The sequence below is a fragment of the Acartia tonsa genome, chromosome 6 (genome assembly GCF_053477335.1).
Source record: "Acartia tonsa isolate MP-2025a chromosome 6, ASM5347733v1, whole genome shotgun sequence".
In the NCBI taxonomy this organism is placed as follows: domain Eukaryota; kingdom Metazoa; phylum Arthropoda; class Copepoda; order Calanoida; family Acartiidae; genus Acartia; species Acartia tonsa.
Window position 1 is genome coordinate 50,398,509 of NC_137265.1, and position 16,020 is coordinate 50,414,528.

Below are 16,020 nucleotides of genomic sequence, written 5' to 3' on the forward strand. Positions count from 1 at the left end.
TTCTTATTTAGGGACTACCAGTCTTATATTTGCAGCACTTAACGGACAGAATGACATAGTTAAAACACTAATAAAATAGGGGGCATATGTTAATGCTACAAATGATGATGGTAAGTATACACATGTAATAAGATCATTGTGTGTGTGTGTGTGTGTTTGTAGCCATTGTTTCTTAGTTTTTGGACCAAAGTAGTCATGGAGAAGGACGAGACACTTTTGTATAGTCATTGGGCTATCAAGCTCCACACACTCAATTAAATCATACCTTGACCCGCTGTCTCAAGGGAGCTGCTCTTTACTCTCCGCAGACGAGCTTGGGATAATGGTTGTATAGATATTACATATGTGACTATTAAGTATCCAAACTACTCAATAATCTCCCTTCTTACACAACCCGGGGAAGTTGTTTGATGTATTTAACTGAAAAATTTAAATTGCCACATGGAAACTTGAAGCTACACCTAAACCGTAACTCAATGACTCTTCTTATTTGATATATTACCGTTTTTTGTTTTCTTTTTGCTTTGCAATATCTTAACATATTATTAGACTATTATTGAAAAATCCATTTAGAGTCAACAATCCTGGCATGATTAAGACTTTTTGAAATTAATTATCTGTTTATCTTATCCTTAAAAAAATGAATAACCAGTATTAAACTTAATTAAGGATTCACAAGTCTTATGGCAGCAGCACAAAATGGACACAAAGATGTAGTTGAAACATTAATACAACATGGGGCAGATATCAATCATAAAAATAATGAAGGTATATAACATATTGGGTCCTAGGACAAACGCAGGAGTCCCAAACATCGGAGTAAAAATACTCACACAAATTATCTTGACTCCTATTATAGCTAGAAGTTTAAACATTGGTTTTCTGTTTGCATATGTATTTTTGGAAAAAAAGAGCAGTCAAAGTCTTTTATGCTTTTTATCCCCTTCTTCAATAACATTTATTTTTGGTTCATTTTACTCGAAATAGCAATACAATTTTTATTTTGAATTTAAACTCAAGCCTCAACCATCATACAATTTTATAATTTCATACTTTAATATTTCAAAGACCACACAACTTGCAACTTGCAACTTGAAATGCCATCTTTATCTCCATTTCTAATAAAAGCGAAAGCTGATGTAGCTAAGATTCACAAACTGTTAATTGAGTAGAGAGATTAATCAAGAGAGATAATGTCTAATGTCTAATTCTGCAGGAGGGCGGTGGAACATTAAATACTTGTCATTGGTTGAATTAAAATGAAATTTCCTACTTTCAACATTAGAGTTATTATAGATCTGTTCTTTCAACTTTTACACGGATAAAGTCCATCACATGAAGTACTGCCTTCATATTGTTGTTTCACATCTATGTTTTATCTGCAAATTAATAATAAATATGTTGTATTTATTGCAATCATTATGAAATAATAAAAATCCCTTTATGAATTTAAGTTAACAAAATCATATTTTTTTCTGAGTTTCTATTAAAACAAAAAAAATAATATCTCATACTTCAAATGTACATGATTTATATTCTTTAATTCGTAATTCGTATCTATTATAAACAATTAAAAATACATAAATTCAAAGTTTGTTTCATGTTTACCTTGAAATAAATTATATAAAAATGAAACAACAACAAATAGCAATTCAACAGTACGTTCATTACGTTTTTAACAGGACCTAGCGTTGTACTGTGTGTACACTGTACACATATGCATAAGAAGAAAGGGCATAATTTTTATCATTTCGTTCATATAAAGAGTCAGCTGTGAATAGTAGCATTTCTTAAGATAAAGCTTTTCTCACATAAATTATATCATGTGAATATTAATTTTCTACTATAGTGTAAAGCACATTACAAATCCTTTAATAAGTCAGCTATGAATAGTTGAATTCCTTAATATAAAGTTAGCTTTCTAGAAATTATATACTCGAAAAAATTTAAGGTGTTTTGTCTGCTGGAGGAGTATCTTGTCAGATTTACGAAAAAAGGGGCCAGAATATGCTTCTTGTCTTTATAATTCTATTGTTAATTGTTAATAAAAGTAAATAAGTTTCTTCTTTAACCCTTAATCGGTCAGGATGGGGGAAGGAGTCTTAAACGCCCCTCTCCCTGTTACCTCACCTTATATTATACATGTTAGATAGGCTTAAAGTGGCTGTGAATTTTCAAACAATGTTTTATATATAGGTAGATAACTGACAATTGAAGAAAAATTTTTAAAAATATTGCCTTAAAAAATGACAAATATTCAATTAGATGAAAAAGAATTTTCAAATTTTCTGAACTTTACATTACCGCGAACACCATTTTTAAGAAAACTGAATAATAAATGCATTAAATACTAATAATTGCAGTGATTTATAGATAATTGCATTCAAAATAGTTAAAACGTTGTGTGTTTTTTTAAAAATGTCATTTAAAAGTAACACACAAGACAATTATTAATGATAAAAATCCAAAAAATATAAAAAAGTAACAGATCATAATTTTAAATGTTTTTTACTGGCTCGGCTTTTTGCGGCATTCTAATCTAAATTTATATTTTTCTAATTTCTATTTAATTTACAAGCAACTGTGTCCCTAGTATATAGGGATATTCAAAGGGATTTAAAAGGGCAGAAAAATAGCTTAAAACCAATGAACGACTTTTTAATAAAAATAATATAGCCTAAAACCTTTCCCAAAAACTATAAGAAGCTTCACTGTAAAAGTGAACCATATCGTTTCAGCGGTTAGCGAGATCCTTTTCTACAGATAAAAAAAGCTTACAACTTTATAAAATAGGATATTGTTAAATCTTTTCATTTAAAACTCATCCTTCAGTATGTAGTTGTATGCAGGGAGGAAAAGGACATTTGGCTGTTTATTACAATAGTTCCAAAAGTTAATGACATTTTGTTAGTTGGCTAAGTAACTTTGGGGACTTTCAAAAAATTTTTATTGGTTGGTTCATTACTTTGAGTGTCCAAATGTTTAAACCACTAAATATTGTTTACAAAAGGGGTAATTTTGTGTATATTTTCATTGTGGATATCCATTAATTTATCGGCCATTGTCTTATGCCTATAGTTCCCTGGTTATTTAGGTAAGATAATTAGCAATGGGGTTTGTGGGTGGGGGCGTTAAGTGTGTGTGTGTGTTGGTGTTATACTACGATAGTTAATGAGTGTGTGTGTGCGTGTGTGTGGCAAGATAGGTGGGGTATGTGTGTGTGTGTGTGAGATTACAATAACTATTCATTGGAATAAAAAAGATAATGTTTATTTTTATGGATAAACTTTAATAAAATGAATTATATAGCAAATATAATAAATTTTTACTTTTAAAACAATTCAATTCTTAAATATCATTCTTTCTAGAGATTGGAACAACTTTTCTATTGTTTTTATACTGACTCAAACATACCGAAATTTGGTTAATCATTTTATAAAGTAAATGCAACTTTTTCATTACATTTAAAAGAAAGTTCGAAGACAAATATTAATAGAAATGTATTACAAAAATATTTCCTAAGTATTGATTTTTTTGTTTTTATCTGCAAGCGAATAAATGGCTTATTTTCTCATAGTTTAACTGTTGCTCAAATTTTAATGTTAACTTTGTGTGGAAATAATCTCGGCATTTTAAACTGATTTTTTTCTAACTTAGTTAAACTTTTAAGGCATTATTCTATGAAAATTACTTAAAATGTAAGAAAAGGTAAATGAAAATGCATTTTGAAAAATTAATTCGTGATCACTTTAAGTGAAAAATTGTCAAAAATTTCTGTCACAGTAGCCATTTTGAGATTGCTAGAGACCTTAAAGGGCGAATATAGATTTGATATGATATGATTTTATTTCAAACGTGCAAGTATATGAATTATGAATAACTCAAACAAATAAAGATATTCCACTGGATAAAGCCATTTTTGGCTAAAAACATAGCAATCTCATGCAATTAATGATGTCAGAGGAGTGGTTCCCTAAAATATTCAAATACCCATATTCACAACAGGATGCGTGTAGAGATTACAGAAATCATTTGAGACTCCTACATTTTTCATGGAACCTTATTTTTGTTTTTTGTAGTTTATAGTACTTTATAGTCCATTTAGGTGTTTTATTAATCCCATATAAAATTTTTAAAATTTGAAATACAACATTTCATTCAAAAACTACCAATTGAAATTTTTTAGCTATGAACTTTCCAAAAAATAATAAATTTTTTAAATAGGTTCCTTTTTTGAATGTGTAAATCTGGGCACATTTGATAATAATCTGCTGTGATCAAACAGCACTTGTTGTGTTTTATTTATTAATATTTGAGTTTCAGAAATTTGTTTCTAATTTGAAATTTTATCTTGAAGCGCAGTTTGTTGTTATTATATTGCCAGCTGCCAATTGCCTATTGGTGAAATAACATACAACAAGCCAAGCCTTATTGGTTAAGAGCGATAACGAAGAGGAGCGGCAACTAATAAATTAATTGGATTAGGAAATGGTAAAAGTTGCAATATCCCATTCGAAACTAGTCTGAAACCTAATTTATGGCCAGGTTTCCTATCCCTTATCCCTGATAAAAACACCAATTTTCATAGTCAAAATCATTCTAAAAAATGTAGTTTAAGAATTAAATGTAGTGTGAGAATTCAATCTTCCAGCTAATCAGAAGGCTTAATCCACTCAACAACCAATCACTGAGCGTCTTGTATAAGTTTATTTTTTTTCTACTATGATATTTTACTAGGTAATTTAATATTGAAATTTCTAACATCAGCTATAAAAAACCTTAAAAAAATTTCATATACCTAAAATGTCATTTTGAAATGCCTATAACATTTTTATTTCCAGGAGCTTCCAGCAGTCATTTAGCAGCACAACTTGGTCACATTGATGTGGTTCAAACACTATTACATCATGGAGCAGATATACATACTAAAAGTAATATAGGTAAGATATGATGAATATGCCTGTTTACTTTAATTAAAAGAAATTTTACAAAAGATTCCAAAAATCTTTTTACTATGCTACTTATAATTTTGTCCATGTATATTTTATTAAGATTCTTATTTAGGAAGAACCTGTCTTATGCAGGCAGCAATGAATGGACACAATGACATAGTTGAAACATTAATAAAACATGGTGCAGATATACATACTAAAGATAAAGAAGGTAAATAATTTAAGATATGATGAATATGTCTGTTTACTTTCATAAAATGAAATTTTACAAAAGATTTTAAAATGTTTTTACTTTGCTACTTATAATTTTGTCCATGGTTCAATTCTATGTATATTTTATTAAGATTCTTATTTAGGAATAACCTGTCTTATGCAGGCAGCAATGAATGGACACAATGACATAGTTGAAACATTAATAGAATATTGTGCAGATGTTAATGCTACTAATGTTGATGGTAAGTATTTATTATTAGACTAAATTGTGTAAATAGACTCTTCTTATTTAAAATATTCTGCTTTAAAAAATCTATTTAGATCCATCAATTCTGGCATGATTAAGACTTTTTAAAATTACTTATCTGTGTATCTTCTCTTTAAAGGGCGAATATAGGTTTGATATAATATGAGCTTATTTCAAAGGTGCCATTATATAGATTATAAATAACTTAAAGATATTGACATATCTAATTGTATAAGTCTGTTTATAGCTTAAAACCTTTCTAACTCAAGATAATATTATGTAATAAGTGTGGTTCCCTAAGAACTCAATTACCCTAGCATCACACAAGGCTTCGTAGCAAGGTTGAATTAAAAAGCTTTCGTTAAAGGATAGTCCTAATAACGTGGAAACCAATTAATCAGGGGTAAATATACCCATCTTCTACCTTAATACAAATTATATAAAGTAAAATATTTAAAAGTTTAAAAAAACATCAAATAATGTAAAAAGTAAAAAAAAAATAATTGATAAAATTTTCTTGGAGGAAGAATGATTTCAAATCCCTGTTTTTTTAAGGTTCGTGTGTGTGTGTGTTAAAATTGCGTACATCAGGGTTTTTATATTTTCCAGAATCAACCAATGATCTTTGTACAGAAAATAAACTTTAAGACGTATTATTTACCCTAGTCAAAACTTTTACGCAAATTATTTCTACGCTTTTTAAAAATTGAATTAAAGAGTATATAATCTAAAATAATAAACATTTAAATTATCATTTAAGATGCGTGCCATTGTAATAGTCAATCAAACTTAAGCAAAATATTCAAAAAAGGTCTTGTAAAGGGCTAAAATAAACCGTTTGTCGTCAATCTCATTTATCATATGTTCAATTGAAACAGAAAATTGCAAAATCTACTTAAGGATTTTTTTGAATTTTTAAATTTGGCATAGATATTCTAAAAGTATGAAATGGCACCTTTCATATAAGCTCATATCATATCGAACCTATATTCGCCCTTTAAATAAATGAATAACCAATATTGACATTAATTTAGGATTCACAAGTCTTATTGTAGCAGCACAAAATGGACACACAGATGTAGTTCAAACACTGTTGCAACATTGGGCAGATATCAATGCTGTAAATAATTATGGTAAAAAACGTTTTGATTAAATTACGTCTATTTTTGTTAGCAACAATAGGTAGGGCCCTCAGCCTAAATAAATCAGGGGGATTGGTGGAACACCCATTCAAAATATCCAAACTTCTATTGTAGCTAAATGTTCACAAGGCTGCTAAATCAATTTATAAACCTTCACATTATTGTTATTATAACTTTTTTGATTAATCAGTATAGCTAAAAGTGATTAGAATTTGTGTTACTATCATGGCCGGTTTTGCATATAAAAGTTACTTCACTCAGGGACGTCCAAGCTTTTTTATTTTGGGGGGGTAAACATTTTTGAAGGGAGGGGTAATTTGTTTTGGAAGGGGGGGGGGTAATCACCCCACCAAAAATCTGTTAGAAGGGGTAAATTTCCCCCCCCCCTCCCAAAAAATTTACTGGGATAATTTTATAATGTAAAAAGGTACCTACTGAATAATGAAATATTATTGAATATTTAGTAGAAAATATGCATGGCTAAATTTTTTTTGGGGGGGGTGTAATTACCCAAGGTAAGGGTAAATTTTACATGAGGGGGGTAAAATGAAAAAAAATTTGGGGGTGCTCTCAGAGCTCCCCCCCTCTAGTTTTTTCAATGTAATTTTTTTGTAGGTAAGATAGAGAGCCCTGACTTCATGACTTTTTAATTTAGTAATTACACGTCAGCTAGAGTTGATTTTATGAGGCCATCTGGTCTGTGTCGGTCATTGTGTCTGGTCAAAGTTGGTTAGGTGGCACCAAAATTAGAAAATTTTCTAAATAAATCTTAATTTCTACATTATGACTTTTGTGTATAAGGTAGAGGCCTAAAATTTTTTTTGTGAATACTTAGATATCAATGGACATCTGAGAAAATTGGTGTAATGACTGTTTGACCATTTAATTGCTCCCTGAACGATTTTATGACCAATTTTTTGTCTGGCTTTTACTATAGACATATATCATGAATATCCTGGCTTCTATTGTAGCTAGATACCTTAAAGTTTTTTTTGGTAAATCCTTGAGCAATAATTTACTTCCAAGAATAGAAAGGTCATGACTGTTTGACCACTCCTTGACAGATTTTTGACCGTTTCTATTTCCTATCTGTAATATTAGTTTTTTAGTTGCCAGTTGCCAAATTTTAAAACAGCTTTAGACCAGCAAATTTTTTTATGTAGTGTTTTATTGTGATCAGAAACAGATAAAAGTATTAATTTTTGCCGCCAACCTCCATTTTACCGCCGAAAATGGCAGTTTCCGTTATTTGCCGTTTTTCAGCATTGGTCAGAAATCGTAATTTTTTTTTGATATTAAAAATAAAAGTTCCACCTAAAATTTTATAATCCTAGCTTTAAAATTGGCAGCTGTTTCAATATTTAGCGGCCAAGGAGCGGTCTGACGTCAATGATTAGAAAAAGTAATGTTCTCTAAAAATGCACATGAACCACTAGAAATTTTTTAAGTCTCTATCTGTAACAGGAGCCGAGATAGATGGTGGGAATTGGGGCCCGATCAGTAAGGGTTAAGACCTTATTTGATAAATTATATCTTTACCTTAAAAAAAAATTTTAAAAAATTTGAAATAAAAAAATATCTATAATAACATTAATTTAGGTTTCACAAGCCTTATGGAAGCAGCAAAAATTGGACACAAAGATATAGTTCAAACACTAATACAACATGGAGCAGATTTTAATGCTAAAGAAAATGGAGGTAATGAAATATTAGCTACTTCAAAATGAAAAAAAAATATCAAATTAGATATTTATTTAGGGTTCACAAGTCTTTCAATAGCAGCACATTATGGACACAAAGATGTAGTTCAAACACTGTTGCAACATGGGGCAGATATTCATGCTAAAACTAATGAAGGTAAATTTCACACAAGCCAAGTCAAAATGAAAAAAAAATCAATTTAAATATTTATTTGGGATTCACAAGTCTTTCAGTATCAGCCTTTTATATTGATTAATATTTTGTAACTTTATAAGAAATTTTTAAAGTAGATATTTCAACCTTTTTAAAGCTTGGAAGAAGCATAGATATCAGATAATGCTATTATACACTACACTCATATCATTAGTGTTTTAATCAGATTTACAAAGTTTTAGTTAAGTTTAGCACACTGCTACTATGTAATGCACAAGGTAAATAGTTAGAGTGGGGGGAATGCCTTGGAAAAAAAACAGGCACGACTCGTTACCATACACAGTTAGGACTTCTCAGACAAAGGTCATGCATCACAGAGAATTTGTTGTCTGATGGATGTCACTCCACATAATATCCTTGGGTGTTAGTGTATCGCATCCCATTACATGTGGATTATGCTCTGGATTTAAATTTTAGTTATAATTTAAATTATTAATGTTTTATCAAAAACAAGTTAAAAAGTTTTTTTAAGGATTTATAGATCACGACTCGTTACCATACACAGTTAGGACTTCTCAGACATAGGTCGTGCATCACAGAGAATTCGTTGTCTGATGGATGTCACTTCACCTAATATCCTTGGGTATTAGTGTATCACAATTACATGTGAATCATGCTCTGGATTTAAATTTTAGTTATAATTTAAATTATTATTGTTTTATCAAAAACAAGTTAAAAAGTTTTGTAATGATTTATAGATATGAATTTAAGGATTTAAAAAAATTATATTATAAAATTTTTTTTGAATATCTATGGTTTAAATAGAGTCAAGTTTTTAAGAAATTTCGACTTGTTTGCGATCATTGGGAGAAAAAAAATGCCTATGTTTATGGAAATCTTTGGTAAGACTGCTAAATTTTTTGCTAAATATGTATAGCAAATAATTTTTATTTATTAGTTTTGCCCAATTTTATTCTTAAATGATGTAATTTCTGAAGATTTCAACAATTTTTCATATGTTAGTGTACCTGCATAGATATATCAATATTTGGTAACTGATTTTACAAAATTAATGAAGGTTTTATATTTAATTGTAAACCAATTTTGAAAATTTATTTCAAAAGTGATGTAGTACAAGAATATTTTTACAGTATAAATTTTGTTATTTTTTATGTGTAAGCAAAGAAAAGAGTGATTTTTCCTTAGTCTTGTAAGTGCACAGATTGTTGTTGTATTTTCGTGAGAAATGGATCTCGGTATCATTAATTAATTTTTGTCTAACATAGTGAAATTTTTTAGGCATTATTTTATGAAAATTACTTTAAAAATAAGAATAGGTAAATAAAAATGCAATTTGAAAAAATTGCTTCACAATCACTTTAATTGTTGCTTAGAATTTTATTTTCAGGAGTTTCCAGCATGATGAAAATGCATGTTTACTTTAATAAAATGAAATTTTACAAAAGATATTAAAAATTATAATTGTGTCAATGGTTCAATTCCATGTATATTGTATATTTTATCAAGATTCTGATTTAGGAATAACCTGTCTTATGCAGGCAGCTATGAATGGACATAATGACATAGTTGAAACATTAATAAAACATGGTGCCGATATACATACTAAAGATAAAGATGGTAAATAATTTAAAGGACGCCTGCAAGAAATAACACGCTTTAAAATGGGTATTTTTATTGTAAAAATATAATTAGTTACTGGAAACCTAAATTTATGACAAAAATAAGCTTATAATTTTGTTTCTAGGCCACATAGTTTAATTTTAAAGTTTTCAACATGAGCATTGCAATTCTTTCAAAATTTCCATTGTACATAAAATGTCATTTTAAAATACCTGGAACTTTTTTGTTATAGAAGCTGAAGGCTTCAAATTTGGGGTATTTGGTCTACTTGTGGCAGTCTTTCAGCAGTTAAAGCGTGGTATTTCTTGCAGGCTTCCTTTAAGATATGATGAATATGCCTGCTGTTTACTTTCATAAAATGAAATTTTACAAAAGATACTAAAATCTTTATACTTTGCTACTTTTTGATTAATTTTGTCCATTGGTTAGTTATATGTATATTTTATTAAGATTCTTATTTAGGATATACCTGTCTAATACTTGCAGCATGGAGTGAACACAATAACATAGTTGAAACACTAATAAAACATGGTGCAGATGTTAATGCTACAAATGTTGATGGTAAGAACATGTAATTAGACTATTGTGTAAATTGACTATTCTTATTTGACAGATTTCGCTTTTTTTTACATTTATGTTATGAGACTATCCTTAAACTGTTTTTAAACTATTTTTGAATGGGGGGTCAAAAATATACTAGGACACCTATAGAATCAGACTGCAGAGCCCAAATTTGAATTAAGTCCCCAATAAACTTTTTTTGGGGGATTTAAAAATTAATTTTTACTGATGCTCTGGTCATTTTGACCAGATCAAAAGGTCTTTTTTTACTTAGTGTAATATTGTAACTTAGTGAACAATTTTATATAATTCACTTTATAATGATACAATAAAAAAACATTACTCTGTTCAATGGAAATAATTTTTTTTCCTAAAACAATAAATTAATTGAAAAATCTGACACAATACAATAAAAAACATAATGCTGAATTTAAACCAATAAGAAATTTTCTTTCATTTCAATTCTTTATAATTTCCGAAAGAGTGTTTTCACAAAGTGACTTATTTCAAACGTAGTTAAACTGTTTTTAACCTATTTTTAAAACATATATCAAAAATATACTGTGACACCAGTAGAATAAAACTGCAGAGCCTAAATTTGAATTAAGACCCCAATAAACTTTTTGGGGTGGATTTAAAAATTAATTTTTACTGTTGCTGTGGTCCTTTTTGATCAGAGCAAAAGGTCTTTTTTTATTTGGTAAAAATTCATAGCTTTTAGAGTGTTTTGCTTCATAAATATTGTATTCTGGTATAGAGTAAAATTAGGCCTTTTGATTTCATCTAAATTAATTCATTGAAAAGGTAATTCTTTACAATATATCAATGAATTAACATTATCATGTTTGTTTTCTATCACTTATTCAAAACACATAAAAATCGGTTGTAAAGGGTTAAAATTGTGTAAGATGCTGTAAGATGACAACAAATGTTTATGCAATACAACAAATTTATTTTGTCACATATAAAAATATGATATAATATAAGATTATTCAAACTTATTTTTAAAAATATTTTTTAAAAGTATGTATCTTTTATGTGTATGGTTTTCATTCTTTTCATTTTAATCAAATAAAAATTATTTAACTACATTGGAAATAAGTCACTTTGTGAAAACACTCTTTATCAAGATGTAAAGAATTGAAATGAAAAAAATACTTCTTATTGGTTCGGACTTCAGAATTATATGTTTTATTGTATATGTTAGATCTTTAAATGAAATTAATTGTTTTAGAAAAAAAAATATTTTCATTGAACAGAGTAATGTTTCTTTTATTGTATCAATATAAAGTGAATTATATAAATTGTTCTAAAAGCCACAATATTACCCCGAGTAAAAAAGACCTTTTGCTCTATTCAAAATGACCAGAGTAACATTAAAAATTAATTTTTAAATCCCCCCAAAAAGTTTATTGGGGACTTAATTCAAATTTGGGCTCTGCAGTCTGATTCTATAGGTGTCCTAGTATATTTTTGACCCCCCATTCAAAAATAGGTTAAAAACAGTTTAAATAATTTTAGTTGATTGATTGATTGATTAGCCATAGTTTCTTAGGGTTTGGGCCTAGGTAGTCATGGAGTAGGTTGAGACACTTTTGTCTAGCCACTAGGGCTATCAAGCTCCACGTTCAAGCACATTATGACTTGACCCGCTATCTCATGAGAGCTACTCATTATTACCTCACCCTCGCCGAGTATGGCAGGTGTCCCAAATTAAGTCACCGTAATGAATGACGCTTTCCGCAGAGGAGCTTGGGATAAGGGTAGTACTGATATTATGTACATGACTATTGAGTATCCAAACTTACTCAATAATCCCCTTCTAACACAACCAGGGGAAGTTGCGTGATCATTATTGCGAATGAGAAATTCAAGTCAACACATGGAGAATTGAACTCGAACTCTCACCACCGTAGCTCAGTGTGTTACCACTGAGCCACGGCGCCCCTTGTTAATAATTTTAGTTAAATATCCCTACAAAAATTATAAGAAAGAAAACATTCAGATTTTACCTGTTTTTTCCTTTTTCCCTCCCAAAATACCATAAAACCAAGGCATTATTCCTGGATACTTTTGTTAATAGGATGTTTTTGGTTGATCAGTGTAGTGAAATGTGCTTAGAAAATGTTTAGATTTGATAATCAGATGAGAAATTTTTACATTCACACTCCCTTTAAAATAAATGAATAACCAATATTAACATTAATTTAGGATTCACAAGTCTTATATTAGCAGCACAAAGTGGACACAAAGATGTAGTTCAAACACTATTGCAACATGGTGCAGATATTCATGCTAAAACTAATAAAGGTAAATATCATATTAACCTATTAAAAATGAAAAAAAATCAATATTTATTTGGGATTCACATGTCTTTCAGTAGCAGCATATTTTGAAAAAAAAATAATCAATATTAACATTTAGGATTCACAAGTCTTATTACAGCAGCACAATATGGACACAAAGATGTAGTTCAAACACTGGTACAACATGGGGCAGATATCAATGATAAAAATAAATATGGTAAATATCATATTGATTTCATTATGTCTACTTTCTTTAGCCCTCAGCCTCATCTTATATATCAGGATGGTGGGGGGGAATACCTACAAAAAATAGCAATACTTCTATTGTAGCTGGACTTTCATAAATCAAGTAAAAAATTCTTTATTTTGTTGTTATTAGGACATTTTGGGTTTATCAGTCAGCATATCTTAATGTGCTTTTTTTTAACTGCTTGCCTTGTTTTATTGCACTGCAGCATTACAGGCCTAAATGACAATTAGCATCACGTTAACTAAATGTGGCCCTAATTATATTAGAAATATTGTACATATTTAAGAGAAATAATTTTAATAATAATAAACTTAATCTTATTAATGACAATATTCTAAGTTAGGGGCGCTTACACTTTGCTGATGTGAAAATGTGTTTCTTTTCAGGTTTTAAACTTAAAAAGTTACCTTGCAATTCAAAGTAAAACATGATAATCAATTTAACTTTATTAAGGATCCACAGGTCTTAGGGTAGCAGCACTTAATGGACACAAAGATGTAGTTCAAACACTGTTACAACATGGGGCAGATATCCATGATAAAAATAATAATGGTAAATAACATATTGATTTCATTAGGTCTGCTTTTTTAGACACTAGTGGCTAGGACCCAAGAGGTATCTAGTGGATCATACAATACAATGTTGTTTTTTTAGTTTATGTTTACCAAAAATATTTTCTAGGCAGCAAGATGGGGTTAGCTAAGCTTTTTTTTTTTTTGCCATCCAAAAGATCAAGACTCCCATTATAACTAAAGGTTCAAAAAGCTGGTAAATAACAGGAATAATGTACAGCCAACAAACAAAATACATTAAGACATTATAGATTATTACTTTATCTTCTCTTCAAAGTAAAAATGAAATTACCAATATAAATAAAGAACCTAGGAAATCTTCTGCAAATCCCTTATCCCTGCTTACATGTTTGTATAATATATTTGAAAAATTTTGTATGTAGATTTCAAAATTGTGTTGATTTTTTAAAATTTTGATTATTACATTTTTTTTTAAAACATAATATTTAATCAACACAATTTTACAATTTTCTGCTGTCTAAAAAAAATTAGATATTTTTCGAATAAATTCCGCTGGCTTAACATACTCAGAACAATGATAGGATCAACACTAATTATGTTTTAAATATGTAATCTGAAATTACGTTTTTTTTCACTTTCTTATTAAAAAGCTAGCTTCATATAGTATATATATATATATATATATAAAATAACGTTTTTGTTACTTTAATGTATTTAATTATACTAAAACAATATTTTATAAACAAAGCTATCTCTTTAAAAGAAAAAAAATAAAGATCGTTTATTTTTGATAGCAGAAAAAAAGAACAGAATATATGGTATAAAGACGACATTTGAACACTTCTTATGGAGGTTTTTTCCCAAAACTCATTGTAAATTTTATTTGCAGGCAGTTTCTTTCAGAAATCCTTTGAATACATTTTTTTATAAAAAAAAACATAGTAATAATTATTTTTAAAGTACTAGCATTTATGAAATCTTTAATTAAAATTTCACAAAATTGCATCAACACTTCTTTTTTAAAAATGTCTCCAGGAAAATTTGCAGAAGATTTACCTGGTGTTTTAGGATTTACAAGTCTTTCACTAGCAGCTTATCATGGATATATAGATGTAGTTGAAACACTAATAATAAAGCTAATGATGGTAAATTACATATTGAATAAATTATGTCTACTTTCTTTAGCTATAAAAGGTTGTGCTTTAGCCGCAAATCAATAGTTCAAAAAGGGTAACGGGAGGGAGAATACCAATCCAAAATATCAAGACTCCAATTTTAACTAAAGGCTCACAAATCAGGTAAATCAAGTCATAAAGCCCTTAATTTATTATTATTAAAACTTTTTTGTTTGTTCAGTAATTAAATGAGTAATTATTCTTCTTTATACATTTATAATTACTAGCAGCTACGTCCCAAGAGAAATCTAGTGGCACTTGAAATGTTTTTTTTCAAATATCTAATATATTGAGAAATAATGTGCAAAAGCAAGAATATAAAATTTCGATTTTTTTGTGATATCTCTTGGGAGGGTGGTTTTATTAGTTATAAACCTTGCAAGGACCTATGAGAAGCTACCCTTATAAAAAGAACCTGATCGGTTCAGCAGTTAGCAATATTCTTTGGTACAAATATTACAAACAAACATTCTTTTACTTTATTATAAGGATAATTTTGTATCAAGTAAACTCTAAAGATATAATCAAGTAAACTTTTGATTTCAAGGAAGTTCCAGTATCGCAATAGCTGCTTATAAAGGACACAAAGAAGTTGTTCAAACCCTTATTGAATATGGGGCTGACATACATGCTAGGAATGATGAAGGTAAGTACATTATAAAAGTGTTTAGGAATCTCCCATGGCTTTATTATAGTTAATTTACAACCCCATCCTAATCATGAAAATAATATTCAATAAGATATACCTCTTTAACATCAAAAGCCTAAATAAAAAATTAAATATAGTTTTTAGTAAAAATAACCATTGAAGTTTCTTTTATAAATTGTAACTAGCCAAAAATTACAAATAGGGATGCTTTTCACTAAAAGTTAACAAATAGAATTGCTTGAAAAAAGGAGAATGTTCATACAATATATTCAATTGATATTATGTAGTAATGGGGAAGGTGGAAATGGGCATGCTTCGCTAACTATCCCTGCCTTTAATGATAAGAATACCCAGTGTTTGTGTTTTCTTTGATTGTGCTGATTTGTTAGACATTATGTTTATATGAATTTTTAAAATTTTTTCCCTGTAGTGACAAAATTATATTTAAAATCATGTATGGAGGGCAAGAAATATTTAAGCAAAGTAAAAATATTAAA

The 16,020-nt window shown here is 28.9% G+C and overlaps 1 protein-coding gene across 1 annotated transcript; it reads left to right on the forward strand.

The window, feature by feature from the left end:
- Positions 1-9: 9 nt before the first annotated feature.
- On the forward strand, positions 10-13,726 carry LOC145323145 (uncharacterized). The gene is made up of 11 exons (XM_080165536.1): positions 10-110; positions 670-768; positions 4,842-4,940; positions 5,065-5,163; positions 5,309-5,407; positions 6,447-6,545; positions 8,154-8,252; positions 8,313-8,411; positions 12,822-12,920; positions 13,035-13,133; positions 13,620-13,726. Exons 2-11 carry the CDS (start codon positions 684-686, stop codon positions 13,724-13,726), a joined length of 984 nt encoding a protein of 327 aa, XP_080021662.1. The 5' UTR covers positions 10-110; positions 670-683.
- The last annotated feature ends 2,294 nt before the right edge of the window (positions 13,727-16,020 follow it).

Coding starts and splice junctions, on each gene's coding strand:
- LOC145323145 (XM_080165536.1), top strand. CDS start 684: ATGGCAGCAGCACAAAATGGACACAAAGATGTAGTTGAAACATTAATA. Junction 6,546..8,153: donor CAATGCTGTAAATAATTATG/GTAAAAAACGTT, acceptor ACATTAATTTAG/GTTTCACAAGCCTTATGGAA. Junction 8,412..12,821: donor TCATGCTAAAACTAATGAAG/GTAAATTTCACA, acceptor ACATTAATTTAG/GATTCACAAGTCTTATATTA.